At 38.2% G+C, this 26,471-nt stretch overlaps 3 protein-coding genes across 5 annotated transcripts in view; 1 reads left to right on the top strand and 2 right to left on the bottom strand.

Annotated features, from left to right (window-relative positions):
• Positions 1-4,020, bottom strand: part of LOC114504770 (protein BEX1-like) — a 131,763-nt gene extending 127,743 nt beyond the window's left edge. Inside the window, exon 1 of one of the 2 annotated variants that reach the window (XM_036016592.1) lies at positions 3,934-4,020. The gene's annotated coding sequence lies outside the window, so the exon portion shown is untranslated. Of the gene's footprint in view, positions 1-3,497; positions 3,570-3,933 lie in introns of those variants that run through there. The other variant, XM_036016590.1, reaches the window with a different exon arrangement.
• BEX3 (brain expressed X-linked 3) overlaps positions 1-26,471 on the top strand; it is a 130,145-nt gene that overhangs the window by 76,142 nt on the left and 27,532 nt on the right. The window lies entirely within an intron of this gene.
• On the bottom strand, positions 2,569-4,073 carry BEX4 (brain expressed X-linked 4). 2 transcript variants are annotated; one of them, XM_028522820.2, is made up of 3 exons: positions 3,934-4,073; positions 3,498-3,575; positions 2,569-3,152 (listed from the first exon to the last, which is right to left on the bottom strand). In XM_028522820.2, the coding sequence occupies exon 3, from the start codon at positions 3,145-3,147 to the stop codon at positions 2,788-2,790; it is 360 nt and encodes a 119-aa protein (XP_028378621.1). In that variant the 5' UTR covers positions 3,148-3,152; positions 3,498-3,575; positions 3,934-4,073; the 3' UTR covers positions 2,569-2,787. The 2 variants fall into 2 exon arrangements, with proteins under 2 accessions (XP_028378621.1, XP_035872486.1); XM_036016593.1 differs by lacking the exon at positions 3,498-3,575 and having other exon boundaries at positions 3,934-4,057.

Raw genomic sequence — 26,471 nt, 5'->3', positions numbered from 1 at the left:
TTTACCCTCCATACCTTCCTCCACCTTCCCCCCATCCCTCCCTCCAGCAATCACCACACTGTTGTCTGTGTCCATGAGATTTTTTCTTGTTTAATCCCCTCACCCTCCCACCCAGCTCCCCAACACTCTGCCCCCTAACAGCTATCAGCCTGTTCTATGAGTCTGTATTTTGTGTTAGTTTATTTTGTTCATTAGATACCACATATGAGTGAAATTATATGGTACTTGTCTTTCTCTGATTGGCTTATTTAACTTAGCATAATGCTATCCATGTCCATTCATGTTGTTGCAAAGGGTAAGATTTTATTTTTACTATATGTTTTCAAGAAACAAAAAAATTACAAACATGAATATACAAATAACCGATATAAATGAACATGTTATACCCTTTTGTTGTCCCTGGTTGATTTACTTTTGTTAAGAGATTAAAATAAATTATCTTACAGTATGCTTTAGGGACATTATCAATGACATCTCTCTATTATCACCTTAAAAACTCACTATGTATTGTGCATGAAAATCAGAAAAAGTTGATTATTCCCTCCCATGGGATGTATCAATTAATGAAAGTGTTCACTGTGGTAACTCAATTCTCCCTCAATAACCTTCTGACTTGGCTGTGACTTTTACTTTTTTCTACAAAGTTTTGTCCTTACTTCACCTTTGCAGAAACATCCAGGAAAGGGTGCTTCCTTTAGTTTGCCTTCGATTATGTTCTGATCATGATCCCTGAATTTTACTGTTTCTAGAAAGTTCTATACTCATCCCCCACCATCAAATAAACACCCAGGAAGGGGGTTCTTAATTTGGTTCTCCTTCAATCACATTGTGATACTGTTCTCTGACCTTTACCACTTCCTGAAGTTCTGACCATATCATCCCTCTCCATCAGAAACAGCAAGGGGAGATTTATTTCAGGTCTTCAAAAAAAAAAACACATTCTGTACCCCAACACTGACCATTACCTCTTCCAGGAAGTCTGTCCTTATCCTCACCATCACTGAAAACTGCTGGTGAGGCTTCCTTCAGTTGTACAGGTCAAGTTCTGATCTCACCTTATATTCTCAGATTTTTAATTGAGGCTACCTGGAGAAATCTAGGATTTGGTATAGAAGGTATAGTGCTGGTTTTCAAGGGACCAAAACCCCATTCAGTAACATCACTCAATCACTTAGCCTTTAAGAAATGTTTATGAGTTCACTACCTTGCATTTTCAGGTCAGACTCCATCATCCCTTTCTTCTAGACAGATGAAAGATCATTCTAGCCCCAAAATGTTATATGGGGCACCAAGTCCTTAAACATGTTTCTTAATTGAACATGCAGGGACTCTGATGACTAAAGTGTGAACATTAAATACACAATGATTTTATGTAACTTGCAAATATTTGTTTATATACACTGCCGGCAATCAGTACACACAGGAATAATTTCCATATCAGACTTTGTGGAGGCACTGTGGTAATGAGACAAGCATCCTGAAATAGTTATTGTAGTCCCAGCTCTACCAATAACTGGCTGTGTGATGTTGGAAAAACCACTTTGTTACCTGGTTTCCTCACTTGTAAAATTAAGTTTGGATTGAAAACGTGACTTTCAATTTTTTTTACTGCAACCTAGAGTTAGAAATAGTTGTTAAAATACCTTTTATAAGGTAACAGTATTTCCTACATGTAAAACTAAAACAAATTTCTCTAAATAATTTTTAACACTACTCATCAGTGATAGATGCTTATTTTTTTTTCTATTTTTTGGATTTTTTTGTTTGTTATGACCCACAAAACTGATTTCAAGAGCCATAATGGGTGGCAATCCTCACTGATTGGAGGGTCTTCAAGATTTCTTTCTGCTGTAATCCAAAAAATCAGTATCTGTATTGGGAATATAGAAAATCAAAATATGAAAAACCAGCCTCAGTCTTGCTGAGTCCTCCTAGACATTCCTTAGCTTGTATCACAAAAGTCAAGTATTTTGTATTTCCAGATAACAGTCCTATAGAAAATGGCCCAGGCCAGATCCTTATTCCCAAGACATATACCAGGTACTTAGCACCACTGAACTCCAGTAATCGCATCTGCCACTTTCCCTACCATGTTATTAATCCATCTATTTTAAGGTCTTGTATTTTTCTTTTAATGTATTCTGCCCATTGAATTCAAGTAAGTATTCATTCTATTATTCTTGTTTATACTTAATATCCCTATTTACATAGCTATATACATACACACAACATGCCCCCAAGGTTTTGTTGCACATTAGAATTAACTGCGGAGTTTGCTAAAAAGTGGAGATTTTTGATCACTACTTTGTGGGTTTGGAGGACAGGAGCCAGGGGTCCTACACTCTCAAAAAGCTCCCCCACCAAGATGTTTTATGCACATTGTGGACTCACACTGAAAAATAGTTTGAAGTGCATCCTTAAAATTGTATCAGATGTTAAATGAGTAGAATCCATCCTTACTAATTGGTGGGGGACAAAAAACATAATCAAAGTATTTGAGATTTTGAGTCCAGGTAGTTGGAAGAGGAAAGGTAATATAAACAAAAATAAAAACTGGAGTGGATGAGATTGATTTTTAAACTGCTTTATTAACTTCACATCATGAAAAGAATATTTTCTCTGAAAACTGGGCAAAATTACCCTGCTTGGCAGTTTTACAGCGACAAAATAATATTTGATTAGAAATTAGTAAGGAGAAATACCAAAAAGTTTAAAGAAAAGTAAATCACAAACTACTAGTTTTTAGAGCAGAGGTCACACGACTAACCTTAGGGAAAACCCTAGGATTCAAGGTATGAGGCAAAAGTCATAATGATTATCAGGTTCAGGAGTTTGGAAACGTCTATCATGTCTTATTTGCTGCTCCCTAGTCTTTCTCCTGATTTCCATCCGCTGCATTGCGATTTTTTCTATATTATCTCCCACTTCATTGCGATCAACTTGCTTGTTCGATATAGCCCATAGAAAATTAGGCACAAGTCGCCTAACCCACCCCAGTCTGACATTTCCTCCAGGCTTCTGGGCTTTGCCCCCAGCCAAATGGCGTGGTTCCTCCCCGTTGTGCATAGGGGCCTGATACTCTATGTTTTCCTGTTGAGCATTTTCCACGTTGAGATTTTTTACAGCTTGCTCCTGTTTGGACGCCATTGCTCCTAGGAGACAAGAGATGAAAAGGGAGTATTTTATTGGTGGACTGATCAGCACCGAGGACAGAGGCCCTACTGTGCACCTTCCGCGACCCAAAGCTCTGGATTTCAAAGCCTTTTAAAATTGCATTTTCCCCACCTGAGAGGCTCCCTACGCCCTCTAGGGGGCCACCAGTCCCAGCTCTCCCCCCTCTAAATCCCCTCCCCTCCCTCCACCCAAACCCACCATTTTCCCTGAGATCCAAGCCCAGGTTTCTGCAGGCACCAAAATGGAGGACGGGGTGGGGGTTGGAGCAACAACTTGGGGTCTCGGGGCTTTCCACTCGTCCTCACTCCGACCCCCGCACCCACCTGGGCCTATCCTTGCTGTCTGTTCCTCCTCCCGATTCTTGCCACCAGTGCACCGCCGCGACACTTGAACCCGCAGACCTGCAGAGGGCCGGGGTCGGGGAGGGTCGGGGAGCAGCGGGGCCGCCGCAGCTGAGCTCTCGGCACCCACCCGCCCCGGTCCACCCCGGCTCCCCCCACGCCCCCGCCTCCGCGCTGACCACCATTTGCCACATCAAGAAATGTGGGGGAGGGGTGGGTGGCCCAGAGGCCAGTGTTTCTGAAGAGTCGTTGCCTTGGGCCATCCTGCCCTCCCCCAGGGAAAAGCTCAGCATTTTCTGCGGACTCTCGCAGGGCCGCCTCGGGGCATGCATGGGGGCTGCTGCGCGAGCCTCAGGAGGGCTCCGCGCCCAGGTGTGCTCTCCAGACCAACCTCGGGGAGCCGCTCCTCATCCCTTACCTGCTCCACTTCCGCCGCCTAATCTTTGGGACTCCCCTGGTCCACGCGCCCTCAGGTCCAGTGTCAGAAGGGGACAAGAAGGGTGGGAGCTACCGCGGGCTCTAACGCTCCAGCGAGGCGCGCGGTCGAGTCACTGTAGGCGGGTCACGTGAGGCCTTCGTCACAGCGAGAGGCGACGCCTGGGTCCGCCTCCTCATGCTCCGCGGGTCTCGCAGAGCCCTGGGCCCGCACAGCAGCCCTGGCCTGCGCTCCCTCGTCCCTTCTGACAGAGTCCGCAAGGGCTCTGTCGCCGTCCCTTCCTTGTTCCAGGGCCTTTCTCTACTGTCAGGGAGGGGCAGTAGGCTCTCAAGAAACTTGTCCAATGCCACTGCCTCTCTGAAGACTTGCTTTTTCCTTCCCAAACTCCCAAGACACGCCTCCTTCCACTTGCTGCCCTCCTTGGTACCAAGGTTCTCCATTTTTCTTTCACTAAAATGGTATAAGAAATATGTCAGGAAAAGGGGCCAAGAGAGTGGGTATTTAAAAATGTTTCATTAATTTTAGTTTATAGAGAGGGCAAGGGAGGGAGGGGAGAGAGAGAAACGCCAATGTGAGAGAGAAATATCAATTGGTTGCCTTCTCCAAGAGCCTGACCAGCCATGGAGCTCACAACCCCAGCATGTGCTCAGACCAGAATTGAATTGGTGGCCTTTCAGTTTGCCAGATGCCCAATCAACTGAGCCACTCCATAAAGGACAAGAGAGTGGATTTTAAAAAAAAATTAAATCTCTCTGTTCTATTCCTTTTATATTAAACAAAAATCAATAGTTTTATAAAAGGGAAGAAATAAAATTGTCTTATTTTAAAAACCGTATTAAAGTTAGACAGAAACCCAACCACCTGTCTCTTCTACTCAGTCGTTATATAAATATAGACTGTACAGGCAGCTACCGGTTTAGAACTTGGAAAAGGACAGAGCAACTGATGGCTCCTTTTGTGAGGAGCCCAGGGATACCTGTGGCCCTTCCATGAACTGAGCCAATGATTGTGTAGTACAGCAGAGCCTTGTTGGATTTTCAGAACTAAAACAAAAGCTTCTGTACGAATTCCTGGTTCAATAGGCAATGACTTTATTTACAAATCTCATGATCATGTATTTAGAGACTCATTAACAGGTCTACTGTACACCTACTATAGAACTAAGAACTTAAATTTAACAGGGTTGCAGTTATAGATATACAAAAATTCAACTGTATTTCTTTATGCTAGTAATGAATAAATGGAAATTGAAATTGTGTGTATGTATAAAATTTATGATAGCTTCAAAAAATGTGAATACTCAGGGATAAATTTTTTAAAACATCTACATTAAAAAAAACCTGCTGAAAGAAACTGAATATCAAAATAAATGTAGAAAACCATGGTCCTGGATCAGTAAATACAGTACTATTAAGATATTGAGTCTCTACAAATTGATCAAAATCAAAATAGCAGCAAGCATCTTCGTGTAACTTGACAATATTACCACAAATTCATATGAAATACAAAAGACCTAAAATAGACAAAATAATTTTGAGAAAACCCCACAATCTGGGGAATTGCATTATCTGACTTTCAGAGATAAGATGTAGTAATAAAGGTAGTGTAGTAGTAGAGTACGTAGACACTGGACTTAACAAAGTTGAAAAGTTCTGCTCTTTGAAAGACATGGTTCAAAAATCAGGTGAGAAGCTAGGGAAAATATTTACAATACATGTAAATGACAAAAAGTTTGTATCCAGAAGATATATAAATAACTAAATTTCACGAGAAGGCAAATAATTCAATAAAAATGATCAAAAAACTTGAACACTTGTTTCACAAAAATGTGCAAAATGTCAATGAGCTCATGGAAATATATTTAATCATACACTAAGCATTAGGGAAATGTGAAAAAAAATAGAATGAAATATCACCCATCAAATTGCTAAAATTAAAAAGTCTGATAATCCCAAGCATATTTGAGGATATGGAACTACTGGAATTCTTATTTATTCCTGGTGAGAAGTTCAATCATTTTGAGAAACTTTTCGACAGTTTCTTGAAAAGTTAAGCTTATATTTACCATGTGCCTCAGAAGGTTCACTCTTAGAAATTTTTCCAAACAATTCAAAATATCTTTTCTCAAAAAGATTTGTATGGGAATGTTCACAATTTCATTTGTGATATCCCCCAAATGTATACAATCTAAGTTTCCATTAACAAGTGAATGGATAAACACATTCTCATATAGTTATACATTATGCAATAAAAGTAAACAAACTACTGGTACAAGCAATAATACAGATGAATCTCAAAAAAATATTATACTTGGGGAAAGATATCAGAAACAAAAGTGTGCCTTTTGTATGATTCCATTTATATAAAATTCTAAAAGAAGCAAACTGATTCATCTTGATATAAATTTGATCAAATCAGTGTTCGCTGGACTTGAAGGTTGGGATTTTTCTGACCTTAAAAGGTGCATACAGAATGTTCTCAGCTGAAGGAAATATTCTGTATCTTGATGAGGTATTAAATCCACTGGTGAATACATATGTTGAATTCATTGAACTGCATGGTTAAAATGTAGATTAGTACATGTAGATAATGTAAAATGTTACATTAACCATTACATGGTTAAATGTAAATTAGACCCCAAGAAAGTTGTGTGTAAATTAGACCTCAATAAAGTTGATTTAAAAATCAAATATCTAGGAATAAATCTAAATGCTTGAATGCTCTACACTGAAATTTTTGAGACTTTGAAGAAGACCTAAATAAGTGATATACCATGCTCATATATTGAAAGAAGAGGATGGAGAAAGAAATGCCTGCTCTAATCATTCACATGTAAGGTCATAAAGGCCTAAACAAAGATGACAAACTCAGCTGTCACAGTGAAGAAAGATAAAGGCTTATTGACTATGGAAAGTGTGAGAGTCAGACAAGGCTCTGAAATTTCAAGACAAAGTGACTAGGTAAATGAATAAGACAGGTTGGGTTAATTAAAATTAAGAGCACAGGATCTCAAAGAAGATAAAATATCAACAGAAGACTTTAAAGTTGGCCCTCTTAACCTGTAGTCACCAAATGATATCATCTGGATAAAGGCAAACTGTTGGAGGCAGTATTTTAATCACCTAGATATAATTGACAATGTGCAAGAATTAGAGGAAATAGGATCAGGTTGGACTATACGGAGGCAGTTAGGAAAATCCAGACTGTGGGAAAGTCTACAAATTAAACAGGCCAAATTCTTCCACAGATAATTTGTAAGAAGATAGAAGTGGAGAAAAACCTGTACATTAATAGAGACAGTAAATAAATATAAAAAATTTTAAATGCAAGACTAAACTATAGTGTCCTGTTATACACACTTGGAAGATAAAACCATAAAGAAAGGAAAGAAATGATTACTACAAAAGTCAGGTTAGTGGTTATTTTCAGGGAGGAAATGGGAGACTTCAGTTAAGATGGGGCTCATAAAGGGGCTTCCAGGGTGGCTGAAAAAGTTTATTGACCTGAGTTATGATTTATAGGAGTATTCATTCACCTTATACTATTTCATTAATCTATATATTTTTAATGTTCTGGGTTATATCTTATATTAAAATGCTTTAAAACCTACAAGTTTTTTTTACATGAGTGTGATCTAGACACCTTTTCAAAAATCACAACATGACAGCAAGGATAGTGATGGTAAGATCCCAGTGTCTCCTAATGACCTCATGATAAGATTAGTGTTAAAAAATCCTGTCATATGGATTAGCTCTGTGATTTATCAGTTTATATAACTAGTCCTGCATTTCTTTGCCCTGCCATTCCATGAAATTATTCAAGATTTAATGGTGGTTTTTGCTCCATCATCATTGAATACCCATCTAGGATAAAACTGCTACAGAACTATGACAATTAACGGGGTCCTATATAGTCTTTAACAGTCTAAAGTGTTTTCCTCATTTTGCAGAAGCATTCAGCTCACTTTGTGATGTTTTTGTCTTGGTTGTTTTTTAAAAACAACTTTTAGAGATATAATTTACATACATTTTTAGGGATATAATTTACATACAATAAATTGTACATATATGAAGAGTACGTTTTAATTGAACGTACTCTTCATATGTGTACATGGTGAATATGTGTACTTCATAGGTGAATATTGACAAGCATATACTGACATACAATGACTACTGCATTTAGTGTGAAACATTTCCATTACTCCAGAAAGTCATGCCCCTTTCCAGTCTGTTCCCCAACAAACTTTATTCCAGGCAATCAGGAATCTGATTTCTATCATTATAGATAAGTTTTACTTGTTCAATAATATTGTATAGATGGAATCATGTTGTAAGTATTCTTCTGTGACTGGCTTCATTTATGTTATTTCCTGCATCAATAGTTTGTTACTTTGTATTGTTTGACTGTACATGTTTAGTTATCTTTGCTGCATAACAAATTACCCCAATACTTAGTGCCTTAAAACAACAAAAATTTAGCCCTGGCCAGGTGGCTTAGTTGGTTGGAGTGTCCTCCCCTACACCAAAAATTGCAGGTTCGATTCCTGGTTAGGACACATACCTAAGTTTCAGGTTTGAGCCCCAGTCATGGTGCATATGGGAGGCAACCGATCAATGTTTCTCTCTCACATCTATGTCTCTCTCTCTCAAACCAGTAATAAAATATCCTCAGGTGAGGATTAAACACCCCCTTGAAAACAACACTTATTATCTCACAGCTTCCATGGGTCAAGAAATTAGACACTGCTGGGTGGCTCTCCTACAAGATTTTTAACAAGGTTCCAATCAGGGTGTTGACCAGGGCTGCAGTATCATTTTAGGGTTCAATTGCGATATAGTCAACTTTCTAATTCACAAGTTTGTTGGCAGGATTTAGTTACTAAAGGGCTTGTGGACTAAGTGCCTCATTTCCTCTCTGGCTGTTCTTATGCTGGTGGATTGTTTCCAATAATAAGCTTTTTAAAACAAAACTATTATGAAAATTTATGTACAAACATTTCTGTGGAAGTATATTTTCATCTATTGTGAGTAAACACTTAAGAATAGAGCCCTGGCTGGCATAGCTCAGTGGACTGAGTGTGGGCTGGAAACCAAAGTGTCCCAGGTTCGATCCCCAGCCAGGGTACATGCCTGGGTTGCAGGCCATAACCCCCAGCAACCGCACATTGATGTCTCTCTCTCTCTCTCTCTCTCTCTCTCTCTCTCTCTCTCCCTTCCCTCTCTATAAATAAATAAATTAATTAATTAATAAAAAAAGAATAGAATGACTGAGTCTTAGAATAAGTATATGTTTATAATTTTAAGAAACTACCAAATAGTTTTTCAGAATGGTTGAATTTTAGAAATTAATACAGATGAATATAAAAAATTTCTCACCAGCAAAATATAAGTTCTAGTTGCTCCACATAATCTACTTTATTATTAGTCTTTGTAATTTAAATTATTTTATTAGGTGTGCAGTGATCTCTCAATATGGTTTTATTCTGTAATTCCCTGATGACTAACAATGTTGAACGTCTTTTCAGGTACTTATTGGCAGTTTGCATATCTACTTTTTAAGAATTTGTATCTAAATAATTTTCCCCCTTTTTACTTGTGTTGTTTGTCTTCTTATTTTGAGTTTTAGGAGTTTTTCCTTAACATATATGTTCTGAATACAAGTTAGTTGTCAACTGTAAGCATTGTGAATATTTTAACCCAGATGTTAGCTTGCAATTTTGTATTTTTAATGGTATCCTTCAAAAATCAGCCTTTTTTTCTAATTTTATTTTAATTATTGTTCAAGTACAGTTTTCTGTCCTTTACTCTCATCCCAGCCCACCCACCCCTCAGTTTTAAATTTTGTTGAGGTTCAATTGTACAATTGTTTTCTTTAGCGATCGGTACTGGTTTTTTGGTCTAATCTAAGAAATTTTTGCCTACCCTAATGTTGCAAAAATTTTCTATGTTTTATTTTAGAAGTTTCAGATTTTACATTTATGTTTATGATCCATTTCTAATTATTTTTTGTATGTGATATGAAGTAAGGATCAAGGACTCTCAGGTATCTTAGCACTTTTATCTTGGCACTTTTGTCGGGTATCAATTGGCCACTATATGTTTTTGGTCTCATTTCTGGACTATGAATTCTATTCCATTCATATCCATATATAAATTCTATACCCTACCATCACTGCCTTGGTCACTTTAGTTACATCATAAAATAATTTTAGTCCTTTAGACTTATCCTTCATTTCTATAATTGCTTTGGCTATTCCAAATCTATATAAATTTGGAGTCATATTGTCAATTTTTACAAAGATGTCCAAAGATGCCTGCTTGGATTTTTATTGTAATTTCATTGAATCTGTAGATGACTCAGGAAAGGAGGACTGACATGTTAACAATACTGAGTCTTGTGACCAATGAACATGATATATTTCTATAATCATTTAGGGTCTTTTTTGTTTCTCTCAATAGTGTCTTGTAGCTTTTAAAGGACATGTTTTATACATATTTTGTGAGCCTTATCTCTAAAACTCTCAAGCTGTTGTTAATGATATTGTTTTAATTTTTATTTCAATTTTTAACTTGTTCACTGTTGATATAGAAATGCAATTGCTTTTTGCATATTGAACTTGCATTGATATGCAAGTTTTAAATTTTTTATAGTTTAATTGTGCAATTGTTTTCTTTTGTGATCTATATATTGATGGACATTATGTGCTAGTAATTTGAAGTGGATGAGGTTTTTTGCATTGTTCATGAGGGTATCAGTTTATAAATTTCTGTAATACCTATACCAGGCTTTATTGTAAGAGTTATTCTGGGTTCTTATAATTAGTTGCAGGGTGTTTCAGTGTCCTATAATTTCTGAAAGATTTTTTCAAATGTAGGCATTATTTCTTTTGTAAATAATATAGTTTACCAGTAAAACCTTTGTGGAAAGAGTTTTTTGGTTATGTATTCATTTTATTTTGTAGATATAGATCTACTCAAATTTTGTTTCTTCCTTGGAAAGTTTTGCTTTATACAGAATTTGTTCATTTCATCTGTGTCATTGACTTTATTGGTATACAGTTGTTCATGATATTTCATTAATATGTATTAATGTTTGTACAATCTGTATAGTGAATTCCCTTATTTCAACTCTGATATTGGTAATTTGTGATTTCTTTTTTCTTGGTTCATTTATTAGAATTTTAGTGATCTTATAATATTTTCAAAGAACCAATATTTGGCTTTGTTAAGTTTTTCTGTTTTTTTCTACCATTGTTTTTTGCCTTTATTGTTACTATTTCTTTCTTTCTATTGACTCTGAGTAAAATATAATTTTTTCCCTTACTTTTGTATATGGAAATTTAGCTCATCAATTTTAAATCTCTATTCTTTTCTAATATAAGTATTAAAAGCTACAGATTTTCCTCTAAGCGCTGTTTTAATAACATCTCTAAATTTGATATGTCATCATTGAACTTAAATATTCCTAATTTGTCTTGCAATTTATTTTTTGACATATGGATTATTTACAGGTGTTACCTAAAATATTGGTGTTTTTTCTAGATATTGTAGGTTTCTGATTTTTTTAATTAATTAATTTTTGTAGTCAGAGAACATACTCTGTAAGTACTATTCATGCAAGTCCAGACAGCATAGAAAGTACTTCTGGTTAAAGGAGAAATAAAGCTTTCATATTAAAAATTAAGCCAACAAAACTATTTTTCTATTTATTTATTTGTTTATTTATTTATTTATTTATTTATTTATTTATGGAAGGAAAAGGATGGAGATAGAGAGGGAGATAAACATCAGTGTGTGAATGCTTCTCAAATGCCCTCTACTGGGGACCTGGCCTACAACCCAGGCATGTACCCTGACTGAGAATTGAACTGATGACCCTTTGCTTCGCAGGCCAACACTCAATCCACTGAGCTACACCAGGCAGGGCCAAAACTATTTTTTCTAATTGTTCCTTCTGCATGTAGCCTCTTCTATTGACTGAGACATTATTCTGGATATTTTTGTAAGTGTATTTTTATGTTGTTGACATTTAAAATTAGTGGAGTTTGAGTAAAACAAATTGCTCTCCATAATGTGGGTGGGCCTCATCCAATCAGTTAAAGGCCTAAATAGAGCAATAGAGTGGCCTCCCACAAACAAGAACAAATTCTGCTAACAGATGCCCTTCAGACTTTAACTACAACATTGGCTCTTCCTAGGTCTTCAGCCTGCCAATCCACCTTGCAGATTTTGGACTTGCCAGTCTTCATAATTGAATAAGCCAATTCTTCAAAAATAGATCTATACATCTATCATTTATCTAAATTCTTCTATTTGTTCTTTTTCTCTGGAGAACTTAATACAGGCATCTATTTGTAATTACCTAAACTAGAACCCTTCTCTGACTGCCTTGCCTCATTCTCAAAATAGTTTTTGTGGCCAGCTTTAAAATGCATGTTTTAAATATTTATATATAATTAAATTTAAAATATTTTATCTCAACTTGTTTCAGGAACCCCACACTGCCAGGTACTCATGGGTATTCACTCAGCATCTATTTTTGATGACTATCAAGGAGCAGTTAAGAAACCTAGCTGTGTTCCCACGGGAACAAGCTAATAATTAAAGCAAATGAACATAGAGGAAAGAACACAGGCAGATAAGCTGTTCTATGCATAATCATGGACAAATACAAACTTCTTCATTTGTAAGATGTAAGGAACAATCTCTACTTCATAGCCTGGCAAGAGGTACCACAGGATAAACCACTGGCCTACACTACCTTTGGGCAGAATGCTTACATATAGCAGAAAATCACCAAAAGTGAGGTTCTCATAGACCTCTAGAGGGCCAATACCATGTCCCTGTAGTTGGCTCTTGTGTTCTCTCCACCTATCCATTTACCTCCAAACTGAGACATATCAGTGGATATATAGTAAATCATTGTGACTGCCTTTCATTGTGTTCTGAAGGTATAAAGACCTATCACTCCTCTAATTCCATTATCCAGGGATAAATATGGTGGATGAATGGTATATAATTTTTATATTTTGTATTCTTTTATATTCTTTTTACCCTTAACAATGTATCTTGACAATATTTCACTTCAGTATATATTAGATGTATGTGATCTTTTAAAATGGCTACATACTATTCTATTGTATGGATAACTAGATTTTATTGGAGATTGGTGAACATTTTGGTTGTTTTCAAGTTGTTGCTTTTCCCCTTTTAAAGTAAGGTTGCTTTTCACTAACAAAGATTATGTAAATGTCAAGTGCTCAATACATTTTTGCTGAAAGGTAAAAAATTTCAGTGAGTAAACTTACATCATTGTTTTTACCATGTTTCTTATTAAGTTACTTAGTGGAATCCTGAGATGTGCTAGATTTGCCTGCAGAATCATTGTACCATTGTATTCTCCAATAAAAATATAGGGAACTTCTTATTCATCAACACACATAAAACTTGAATTTTTATATTCATACATACTAATTGTTGAGCACCTTTCCTTGCTGTATAACTTACTGATATTTTTAAATGGAACTGGAGAGCATTATGCTAAGTGAAGTAAGTCAGGCGGTGAAAAACAAATACCATATGCTCTTGTTACAGAACACATCCACACACACAGGGGCAAGGGGAGCAGAATATACAATTACCAAAAGGACCCCCCACTAGGGGGTTCTGCTGCCTTATAGGAAAGACATCTCTCAATATCAGATATTTGTGAAAAAGAAAGGAAATGTTAATTCAATGCTATACAGACTTAAAGCAGTGACCTAATGTCTTCATCAAAATCCCAAAGTCCCTTAAAACTCCCACAAACACACACAATCCTTCCTTCCTCCCTTTGCCCAGTCTGGGATACCTTATCTCAGGAGAAGAAATAGAAGTCCCTGGCTCAGGCAGCCCCCAGTTCTTTCCAGTAATCTGTGCTCAACTGGTAGGCCTCCCTCAGTTTCTGGCACCATCAGCTGTGTCGCTGGGATCTCCAGCTAAAGCTGAAAGGTGGTTTTCTGCTAATGCTGCATGGTGGTTCCCCCTGCTAAAACTGCACGGGTCCCCACTCTGGCAAAGCTGGGTGGTTCTCTTACATGGCCACAGCCACATGGTTCTCTGCACTGCCACAGCCACGTGGACCTCCCTCTACTGCCACAGCTGCATGGCTCTCTTTGCACTGGCTGTGGTCCTCCTTCTCAATGGCTGCTGAGTCTGGGTTTTAAATCCCCGTGCCAATCCTGCTCTGCAGCCCCATTTCCGACTCCTCCCACAATTGGATACACTTGCCAGTACTCCCATATCCTCTCAGGTTTACTAGGCTGCCACAGTGAGTCTGGGCAGACATGGTCCCATGGTGTGCAGCCAATCATCTCCAAGCTCTCATGCAGGTGCTGTGAACAGGGGGAGTTTCCTCCCAGTTACATCCTGGGTGAAAGTCACTCCCTTCTCCTTGGCTCAAAGCATGGCCACAGCTATTCAATGTACCTATGAAACCAGTTAAAGGTTATAGATATGTTAAATGACCATGCCAGAGGTTAGCTGCAAAGCTGTTGCTATGCAAAACAGTTCTCAATGGCCCTGCTCCATGTGTCCCTTCCCCCAACCCACACCTGAAGGGGGGAAGGGGGGAAGACATCTTATATGTCTTTCTAATATTTCCTGGACACCTTGATTTCTGGACCCCATTCCAAATCCCTTTTTGGGCTCCCCTCTTGGCTGCACCCTGTATCAATCTCATCTATAAGTGAAAGCTAATCAACAAAACAAATAAGCAAGCAAAATACAACCAGAGACATTGAAATTAAGAAGAAACTGACAGTAACCAGAGGGAAGGGGGGAGGGAGATAATGCGGGAAAGAAGGGAAAGGGTCATCAAGGAACATGTACTAAAGGACCCATGGACAATCCAAAGGGGAAAAGGATTGAGGGTGGGAGGTGGGGGTGGGTGGGGTGGTGGAAAGTGGTGGCAGAAAAATAGAGACAACTGTATTCAAACAACAATAAAAAATGCTTTAGAGTTCTGGCCAAGATGGAGGCATAGGTAGAGACCCTTCGCTTCCTCGCACAACCAAAAGGAGGATAACAACTAATCTGAAATCAATAAACAACCAAAAGCACCAGAAAATCAAACTGCATGGAACTCTGACAACCAAGAAATTAAAGAAAAAATCAACGAGAACAACCAGACCACATAAGGTGGTGGACAGCTCTGGCTGACTATGAAAACCCAGGAGGATTCAAAAGACCTTGGCAGCGGGGCTGGCCGCTGAGCTCAGTGGGCTGCATGGGAGGGGCTGACTTAAGGGAACTCAGAGGTGACTGTTGCCTATGGTGGTTGCGGTGGCAGGAGAAGCTCCCAGTTTCACACTAGAGTCCCTTGGAAAGTGTGCTAGAAACGAGCAGGCAATCCACACTGTTCCTTCTCTGGCCCCTCCCCCACAGTCAGTGCTGCAGTGCAACAAAGAACGTTGCCCTGCCTGGGTGAATACCTAAGTCCCCACCCTTTTACAACCTATCAGCTGCACCAAGACAAATATGGCCCAAAAGAAAGAACAGAGTAAAGACACAAAAAGAGAGCTAAGCAAGGAGCAGATCACCAACCTATCTGATGGAGAATTTAAAGCCCTGGTACTCAAAATGCTCACTGATCTGATTTAGCTGGGTTGAAAAATGAAAAAAACAAATGAAAGATACCCAAAGTGAAATAAAGTAGAATGTTCAGGAAACCATCAGTGACAGGAAGGAAACCAGGACTCAAAGCGATGATTTGGAACAAAATAAAGAAAGAAACATCCATCAAAATGAAGAAACAAGAATTCAGAAAAGGGAAGAAACTCTTACAAAACTCTGGGACAACATGAAATGTTCCAATATCCGAATTATAGGGGTGCCAGAAGGAGAAGAACAACAGCAAGAAATTGAAAATTTATTTGAACAAATAATGAAGGAAAACTTTCCCAATCTGGCAAAAGAAATAGACTTCCAGGAAATCCAGGAAGCCAAGAGAGTCCCAAAGATGTTGGGCCCTAAGAGGAACACACCAAGGCACATCATCCTTAAGTTACCCAAGATTAAAGACAAAGTGAGAATCCTAAAAGAAGCAAGGGGAAAGGAGATAGTTACCTACAAAGGGGTGCCCATTAGACTATGAGCTGATTTCTCAAAAGAAGCCTTGCAAGCAAGAAGGGGCTGGAAAGAAGTATTTGAAGTCATGAAAGGCAAGGACCTACATCCAAGAATACTCTATCCAGGAAAGCTATCAGTTAGAATGGAAGAGCAGATAAAATGCTTCCCACATAAGGTCAAGTTAAAGGAGTTCATCATCACCAAGCCCTTACTATATGAAATGTTAAAGGGACTTATCTAAGAAAAAGAAGATAAAAAATATGAACAGTAAAATGACAACAAGCTCACAATTATCAACAAATGAACCTAAAAGACAAGAAAAACAATGAAAACAAAAACTAAGCAAACAACCAGAACAGGAACAGAATCAGAGAAGTAGACATCACATGGAGAGATTTCGGTAGGGAGAGGGAAGGGAGGAATAGTGGGGGAAAGGTACAGGGAAGAAGAAGCATAATTAGGCATAAAATAGACAAGGAGAGATAAAAAATAAAAAATAGTATAAGAAACAGAGGACTCAAAGTACTTATATATATAACCCAGGGACATGAACTAAGGGTGGGGGGACGTTGGAGGGTTGTGGGGAAAGGTGGAGGGGGGATAAAAGGGAAAAATTGGGAAAACTGCAATAACACAATCAATAAAAAATACTTCAAAAAGATTTCATTAACTTATTTTTATGAAGGGAAAGAGAGGGAGAGAAACATCAATGTGTGGTTGCCCTTCCAGTGCCCCCTACTGGGGATCTAGCACACAACCCAAGAATGTCCCCTGACTGGGAATTGAAACGACAGCCCTCTGGTTTGCAGGCTGGCACTCAATTTACTGAGCCACACCAACCAGGGATTCCTTGTTTTCTGAGATAGGCCTGTAATGCTATCAATTTCCCTCTTAGGATTGCTTACCTTGTGTCCTACAGGTTTTGAATTGTTTTGTGCTCATTTTCATTTTTTCTAAGACATCTTTTGATTTCTTCCTTTATCTCATTGTTGAACCATTCATTGTTTAATAACATTATTTAGATTCTATATCTTTGTGTATTTTTTCACTTTCCTGCTTGAGATTGATTTTAGTTTCATAGCACTGTGGTCAGAGAAGATGCTTGATATGATTTCAATCTTGTTAAATTTATTCAGAGCTGTTTTGTGTCCTAACATATGGTCTATCCTAGAAAACATTGCATGTACACTTGAAAAGTATGTATATTCTGCTGCTTTGGGGTGATATGTTGTGAGGATATCAATTAAATCCATTTGATCTTATTTGTCATTTAAGGCCACTGTCTCCTTGGTGATTTGCTGTTTGCAAAATCTATCCATTGAAGTTGGTGGGGTGTTAAAATACCTAATTATGACAATTTCTGTTGTTCTCTCCCTTTATGTCCATCAAGGTTTGGTTTACATATTTAGGTGCTCCTATGTTTGGTGTGTAAATGTTTACTAGGGTTATATCCTCTTATTGTATTGTTCCCTGTATCATTGTGTAAGTTCCTTCTTTGTGTCTCACAATAGCCTTGATTTTAAAGTATTTTGTTGAATATAAGTATTGCTACCCAGCTTTTTTTCCTTTCCACCTGCATGAAATATCTTTATTCATTCCTTTACTTTTAGTCTGTGTGTATATTTCAGCCTGAGGTGGGTCTCTTTGAGACTGCATATACCATATTTTGCTGTGTATAATGTGCACCCATGTATTTTGTACATTATAATGGGATTATTAGACCCATAATATGTAATTATTATACCCATGTATAATATGCATGCTTATTTTTCCCTCAAAAATTTGGGCAAAAGAGTGTGCATTATATACAGTAAAATACAGTATGTGGGCCTCATTTTCTTATTCATTCAGCTACCCTGTGCTTTTTGGTTGGAACATTTAAGCTATTTACATTTAAGGTGATTATTGATAGATATGTATTTATTGCCATTTTATTTTTAGACCATTTTCATCCATTTTTTTCTTTTTCTTTTGTTTTCTTCTTCTTAAAGCAAGTCCTTTAACATTTGTTGCAGTACTGTTTGCTGTTAACAATCTTTTAGCTTTATCTTGTCTGGGAAGCTTTTTATCTCTTTCAATTTTAAATGATAGCTTTGCTGGGTAAAGTAGCCTTGATTGTAGGTCCTTGCTTTTCATCACCTTGAATATTTCATACCAATCCAGTATAGGCTAAAATCTTTCTGTTGAGTAATCAGATGACAGTCTAATTGAAACTCCCTTGTAGATAACTACTTACTTTTCTCTTGTGGCTTTTAGAGTTCTCTCCTTGTCTCTGAGTTTTGACATTTTCATTATTATATGTCTTGGTCTAGGCCTCTTTGGGTCCATTGTGTTTGGGACTGTCTACACTTCCCAGACCTGTGGTCTTTTTCCTTCAGCAGACTAGGGAAGTTTTCAGTCATTATTTCTTCAGATAGGTTTCTGATCCTTTGTCCACTCTCTTCTCCTTCTGATATTCCCATGATGCAGATTGCAGATGTTGTTATGCTTCATGTTGTCCAAAACTGTTCTTAAGCTTTCTTCATTTTTTTTTGATGCTCTGCTTGGGTGTTTTTTTTTTTTTTTCCTACCTCATCTTCCAAATCACTGATTCGGTCCTCTGCTTCACCTAACCTACTGTTTATTCCTTCCAGTGTATTATTTATTCCAGATTTTGCAATTCTTTATTTCTGACTGTTCCATTTTTTATTGTTTCTGTGTCTTTTTGTGCTGTTGAGTATCTTTAAAATCATTACTCTAAATTCTATATTTGATAAATTGCTTGCCTCCATTTCATTTAGTTCTTCTTCCAGAGAATACTCTTGTTCTTTCATTTGGGGCTTGTTTCTTTGTCTTCCCTTTTTGGCTTTTTCTTCGTATTTGTTTTTATGTATTAGGTTGATCTGCTCAGACTCTGGTGCAGCCCTATGTCAGATTCTGCCTGTGAGTGACCCTAGCAACCTATTTGGAGCTACCAGCAATCCACAGTTTGTGGCTCCCTCTACTGGGTCTGGGTGTGTGCAGAAAGAACCAGGCTGCATATCAAGGCTGACTTTTACCAGCACCAGGACCAGAGCAGAGTCAGCTAAAGCCTCCAAGCTCCCAGAGGTCCACCTTTGCCTTAAGACTTTCTGTAAGGCTTTGCCGCTGAAATAGCCTCTGAAATAGCCTTTGTCTGAAAGAGCTGTACTCTTCAACATCCAGGTTTAAGCTCCACAGAGTGGAGCAAGAGCGATTACTGCAGGTGAGGCTATTGCTTCTTCTCAAGCTGATGTCACTTGGAAGGGAGTGTTCTTCCTGAGAAAGATTCTTGTCCAAATATATGTGAGGAACGACTCAGCACAGTGATCCTGATGGTGACCTTTCGTCTCTCTCCCCAGAGCCACCAGCCCCAGACTCCCCCCATGTGTCTCTAGTCTACTCTTCCCTCCCTCTGCTGGAGCCCAGGTTTAGTGATTGCAAATGAATTTTTGGCTTTTTAAGAGGCTCTCTGTGTCTCTACATGGTACAGAGAAACTCCACTGCTTTTCACAGTTGGATGTTATTTGGGTTCCTTTCTCATTTCTGGTGCTCTAGACTGGGGAGCCCATCTTGGGGTCTAGACCCCACACTTCTTTTTATTTTTAATTTTAATCATTGTTCAAGTACAGTTTTCTCCCCCCTACTCCCATTCCAGCCCACCCTCCCAACCCTCCCCCCTTCCCCCCCATTCCCCCCCACCCCTAGTTTTTGTCCATGTGTCCTCCAAAATTGTTCCTGTTAATCCTACCCATTCCCCCCTGAAATTCCCTCTTCTCTCCCCTCTGGTCACTGTCAGACTATCCCCTATTTCAGTGTCTTTGGTTATATTTTGCTAGTTTTTGTTTTGTTTTGTTTTGTTTTGTTGTTTAGATTCCTGTTAAAGGTGATATCATGTGGTATTTGTCTTTCACTGCCTGGCTTGTTTCGCTTAGCATAATGCTTTCCAGCTCCATCCATGCTGTTGCATAGGGTAGGAGCTCCTTCTTTCTTTCTGCTGCATAGAATTCCATTGTGTAAATGTACCATAGTTTTTTGATCCATTCATTTACTGATGGGCATCTAGGTTGCTTCCAACACCTAGCTATTGTAAATTGTGCTGCTATGAACATTGAGATGCATAGGTTCTTTTGAATTGGTGTTTTAGTATTCTTAGGATAGAGTCCCAGCAGTGGAATTGCCGGGTCAAAAGGCAGATCCATTTTTAGTTTTCTGAGGAAGTTCCAAACTGCTTTCCATAGTGGTTGTACCAGTCTGCAGTCCCACCAACAGTGCACTAGGGACCCCCTTTCTCCACAGCCTCTCCTTAAGGGGAACCCCCAGCCACTGAAATGTCCCTCTAGAACTTCAGCTGCTACCTATGGGAGCCAAGCCAGCCCTCTCATGCCTCTTCTGCACTTCCTACCAGCCTCAATGTGGTGAAGTTGTTCTTCCAACTGTCCTTGGTATATATATGGCTTCTCCCCAGCAAGTGTTCAGTTGGTTATTCAGGATGATTAATCTTTAAATTAGTTGTAATTCCAGTTTGGTTCTAGGAGCAGATTAGTGTAGTTTCCACCTACTCTGCTGCCATCTTGGATCTCCATTTCTACAATAATTTTCTTTTTTTTTAACCTTTTTTTATTGTTGTTCAAGTGCACTTTTCTGTTTTTCCCCCACCCCTCCCCACCACCCCAGCCCTCCCCACCTCCCTCCTCTGTTTCCACCCCCCTCTTGTTATTTTCCATGTGTCCTTTATAATTGCTCCTGTAAACCCTTCACCCATTGCCCCTATAATCCCATCGCCTCTCCCCTCTGGTCACTGGAAGCCTGTTCTCAATTTCAGTGTCTTTGGTTATATTTTGCTTGCTTGTTTGTTTTCTTGATTAGGTCCCTGTTAAAGGTGAGCATGGATGGAACTGGAGAGCATTATGCTAAGTGAAATAAGCCAGGCAGTGAAAGACAAATACAATATGATCTCACCTTTACAATAATTTTCATTTCATGGTTAAACTGTTTCTTTTCCTGCCTACTACTTTCTTATACTATTATATATTTAATTTTTAATTTTTAAATATATATTTTATTGATTATGCTATTATAGTTGTCACAATTTTCCCCCTTTGCTCCCCTCTGCCCTCTATCCCTCTTCCCTCCAGCAATCCCACCACTTAGTTATCTCCATGGGCCAGACATACAAGTTCTTTGATTTTCTATTTCCTATACTATTCTTAACACCCCCTGTCTATTTTGTATCTGCCAATTATGTTTCTCAATCCCTGCACCTTTTTCTTCCTTATCTCCCTTCCCCCTCCCAGCTGAAAACCTTTAAAATGATCTCCATATCTATGATTCTGTTCTGTTCTGTTTGTTTGCTTTGCTTGTTTTTTTTTTAGATTCAGTTGTTTATAGTTGTGAATTTGTTGTCATTTTAATGTTGATATTTTTTATCTTCTTTTTCTTAAATAAACCCCTTTAACATTTTATGTAAGAAAGGCTTGGTGATGATGAACCCCTTTAGCTTTACCTCATCTGGGAAGCACTTTATCTACCCTTCCATTCTAAATAATAGCTTTGCTGGACAGAGTAATCAGGTTGTAGGTCTTTACTTTTCATTATTTTGAATACTTCTTCCCAGTCCATATTGCCTGCTAAGTTTCTTTTAATAAACCAGCTGATAGTCTTATGGGAACTCTTATTTTAGGTAACTCTCTGCTTTTATCTTGCTGCTTTTAAGATTCTATTTATTGTTAACATTTGGTATTTTAATTATTATGTGTCTTGGTGTGGTCCTCTTTGGGGCCAAATTGTTTGGGACTCTGTGCTTCCTGGACTTGTATGTCTATTTCCTTTGCCAAATTAGGGAAGTTTTCTTTCATTATTTTTTTCAAATAAAATTTAAGTTTCTTGCCCTTCCTCTTCTTCTGGCATTCCTATAATTTGGATGTTGGTGTGTTTGGAGATGTCCCAGAGGCTTGTTATACTACCCTTGTTTTTCTGAATTAATTTTTCTTCTTGCTGTTCTGGTTAAACACTTATTTCTTCTTTATATTCCAAACTGTTGATTTGAAACCTTGCTTTACCCCTCCACTGATGGTTCCTATAGATTTTTCTTTATTTCACTTAGCATAACCTTCATTTCTTCCTTTATGTTGTTTCCATATTCAGTGAGTTCTTTGAGCATCCTGATCACCAGTGTTTTGAACTCTGCATCTGATGGATTGGTTATCTCCATTTTGTTTATTTTTTTTCTGGGGTTTTGTTCTGTTGTTTCATTTGGGCCATATGTCTTTGTCTCCTCAATTTGGCAGCCTCACTGTGTTTGTTTCTGTGTATTAGCTAGAGCTATTTTGACTCTCTGTCTTAGTAGCATGGCCTATTGTAGAAATAGCACCAGTAAATTGTGTGAGGTGGAGTCTAAGGTGATCACCAGAGTAGGGTGACCTGCATCACTGCTTTGTGTCTCTGTGTGGGTAGAGGCTTCAAGGGGGACAATGCTGCTGCCTGGCTTCTGGAGGTTTGCACAGCCCTTGCCCCATTTTCAGTCACTTCACCCACTCCTTGTATGCTACTGGTACCCTTCCAGCTATGGCCCTGGTTATTAATGTCAGAGTGGGTAGATTTGTATATGTTCTAAATCTATACAGGCCCTTTAAATTGAGTCTCCTGAAAATCCAACAGTTTCTTCCACCACTGTAACCCTACTGGTTTTTACAGCCATAGGTTATGGGGATTTATCTTCCTGGTGTTGGAACCCTGAGCAGTGTGGCCTAGGGCTGGATCACTCATAAGATATCCCTCCTGATTTTTATCCACCATATGTGAATGTGGGACCATCTGTTCCATTGCTGCTGCCTCTCCATTCCACACTGCATTACCATGCCTCTCCACCCATCTCTGTGCCTCTGGCTCTTCTGGATGAATGTGGCTTCTTTAAATCCTTGATTGTCAGATTTTCCTACAGCTTCATTTTCTGATGGTTCTGGATGTTATTTGTTTTAAGATCTAGCTGTAAATCTTTCTGTGCTTGTGCAAGGAGACAAACTGTATCTACCTATGCCTCTATCTTGAACATAAGTCTAATTTTCAATTTTTTATTTAATTATAGTTTCTATGTAATATATTAGTTTCAAGTGTACAATATAGTGATTTCACATTTATATACTTTACAATGTTATCAACACGCTAAGTCTAGTAATGACGTGTCACCATGCTAATTTATAATATTATTGACTATACTCCAGTTCATCTCTTTCACCATTTACCCATGCCCCTCCACTCTGAAAAACCTCAGTTTGATTTCTGGCCCTATGTCTGTTTTTGTTTGTTTTGGTTGTTTGCTTTTTAGATTCCACATACAAGTGACACCATAATGTATTTGTCTTTAACTTATTTTACTATTATTATTTTTATTGATTTTATTGAGGTGACATTGGTTAATAAAATTATATAGGTTTCAGGGGTACAATTCTATAATACATCATCTGTATATTGTATTGTGTGTTCACCACCCCAAGCCAAGTCTCCTTTCATGACCATTTATTCTCCCTTTACCCCCTCTAACTTCCCCTCACTCCCCTTTACCTCTGTTAATCACCATACTCTTGTCTGTCTGTGAGGTTTTTCTTGCTTAACCCCTTCACCTTTCTATCCAGTGCCCCAACCCCAGACACTCTGACAGCTGTCAGTCTTTTCTCTATATCTATGAGTCTGTTTCTACTTTGTCAGTTTATTTTACAAAGTATTTGACAAAGTATTTTGTTTATTTGATTATACATATAAGTGAAATCTTATAGCATTTGTCTTTTTCTGACTGGTTTATTCACTTAGGATGTTGCTCTTCAGGTCCATCCAAGCTGTCACAAAAGGTAAGATTTTCTTCTTTTACAGCTAAGTAGTATTTCATCATATAAATAAATGTACAACAGCTTTTCTTTTTTATCCACTCATCTATTGATGAGGACTTCAGCTGCTTCCGAATCTCCACTATTGGAAATAACAAAACAATAAACATAGAGGTACAGATATTATTTCAAATTACTGTTTTGGGTTTCTTTGGATATATTCCCAGAAGTGGATTCTCTGGGTTGTAAGGCAGTTCCATTTTTAATTTTTTGAGGTAATGCTGTACTGCTTTCCACAATGGCTGCATCAGTCTGCATGCCCACCAACAGTGCACTAATGTTCTCTTTTTCCACATGCTCATGAACACTTTTGATTTATTGATGATAGCTGTTCCGACAGGTATGAGATGAAATCTCATTGTGGTTTTGAGTTTAGTTTCTCTGATGATTAGTGATGCTGAGCATATTTTCACATGTCTATTAGTCATCTATTTGTTCTCTTTGGAGAAGTGTCTATAAAAGTTTTTTGCACTTTTCCATTTTTATAACTTATATTTTATTGCCATTTTTAAGTTTTTAACATTTTTTATTGTTGTTCAAAAATTTTCTGCCTTTTCCCCCCACTCCTGCCCCCCACCCCAGCCCTCCCCACCTCCCTTCCCTGTTTTCACTGTCACCCCTTGTTATTGTCCATGTGTCCTTTATAATTGTTCCTGTAAACCCTTCACCCTTTTCCCCCATTATCCCCTCCCCTCTTATCTCTGGTCACTGTCAGACTGTTTTCAATTTCAACATCTTCAGGTATACTTTGCTTGCTTGTTCACTTTGTTGATTAGGTCCCACTGCTACATAAGATCATATGATATTTGTCCCTCACTGCCTGGCTTATTTCAGCTAGCATAATGCTTTCCAGTTCCATCCATGCTATCACAAAGGGTAGGAACTCCTTGTCTCTTTCTGCTATGTAGAATTCCATTGTTTAAATGTATCATAGTTTTTTGATCCATTCATTTACTGATGGGTGCTTAGGTTGCCTCAATCACTGGGCTATTGTAAAATGTGCTGCTATGAACATTGGTGTGCTAAGTTTCCCTTGGATTGGTATTTCATGGTTCTTAGGATATAATCCTAGCAGTGTAATTGTTGGGTCAAAAGGAAGTTCCATTTTTAGTTTTCTGAGCAAAATCCATATTGTTATCCACAGTGGCTACACCAGTCTGCAATCCCACCAACAGTGCACTAGGGTTCCCTTTTCTCCACAACCTTTCCAACACTTGCTTGTTGCTCTGTTTATGATGGCCATTCTGACCACTGTGAAATGGTATCTCATTGTGGTTTTAATTTGCATCTCTCTGATGCCTAGCAATACTGAGCATCTTTTCATATGTCTCTGGACCTTCTGTATGTCCTCCTTGAAGAAGTGACTGTTCAAGTCCTTTGCCCATTTTTTAAATCGGGTTTCTTGTCTTCTTAGAGTGGAGTCGGGTGAGCTCTTTATATATTTTGGAGATCAAACCCTTGTCTGAATTATCATTAGCAAATATGTTTTCTCATACAGTTGGTTCTCTTTTCATTTTAATGCTGTTTTCTTTAGCCATGCAGAAGCTTTTTAACTTGATGAGGTCCCATTTGTTTAGTTTTTCCTTTATATCCCTTGCTCTAGCAGACATATCAGTAAAGATGTTGCTGCATGGAATATCTGAGATTTTCCTGCCTATGTCCTCCTCTAGGACTTTAATGGTGTCACAACTTATATTTAAATCTTTTATGCACCTTGAATTTATTTTTGTGTATTGTGTAAGTTGGTGATGGCATTTCATTTTTTTGCATGTAGCTGTCTAGCTCTCTCAACACCATTTGTTGAAGAGGCTATTTTTGCTCCATTTTATGCTTCTTTCCCTTTTTTCAAATATTAATTGACCATAGAGACTTGGGTTTATTTCTAGACTCTCTATTCTGTTCCACTTTTCCATTTGTCTGTTCATATGCCAGTAGCAGGCTGTTTTGATTACAGTGGCCTTGTAATATAGGCCATATATAGTATGGGCCACTTGTAATACAGTGACACTTGTAATAAAGTGATCATACACTTTCAAGACTATTCTTTATTGTAGAAGTTGCATGTACGTACTGAGAAAATGTAGAAAAGTCTATAAAGAAGTATATAAAAGAATACATAAATCACCCATAAGCCCACCAAACATCCAATAATATCCATTTCTGATATTTTGGTGTATATTATTCCATAATATTTTCTATGCATGCACACATATAAATTTCCACACATATATATTACTTGAAAAATTGACTCATCAGCAGTTTAACATTTATAACCTTCTTTTTCCTTCTTTTTAAGATTTTATTTATTTTTAGAGAGAGGGGAAGGAAAGGAGAAAGAGAGGGAGAGAAACTACAATGTGTGGTTGCCTCTCATGTGCCCCCTACTGGGGACCTGGCTGGCAACCCAGGCACATGCCCTAGACTGGGAATCGAACTCGTGACCCTTTGGCTCACAGGCCTGTGCTCAATCCACTGAGCTACACCAGCCAGGGCTGTAACCTGCTCTTTTCATGTGCTGATATATTACAAAAAT

This window comes from Phyllostomus discolor, chromosome X (genome assembly GCF_004126475.2).
Source record: "Phyllostomus discolor isolate MPI-MPIP mPhyDis1 chromosome X, mPhyDis1.pri.v3, whole genome shotgun sequence".
In the NCBI taxonomy this organism is placed as follows: Eukaryota; Metazoa; Chordata; class Mammalia; order Chiroptera; family Phyllostomidae; genus Phyllostomus; species Phyllostomus discolor.
This window is presented reverse-complemented; position numbering and strand designations above follow the sequence as displayed.

Coding starts and splice junctions, on each gene's coding strand:
- BEX4 (XM_028522820.2), bottom strand. CDS start 3,147: ATGGCGTCCAAACAGGAGCAAGCTGTAAAAAATCTCAACGTGGAAAAT.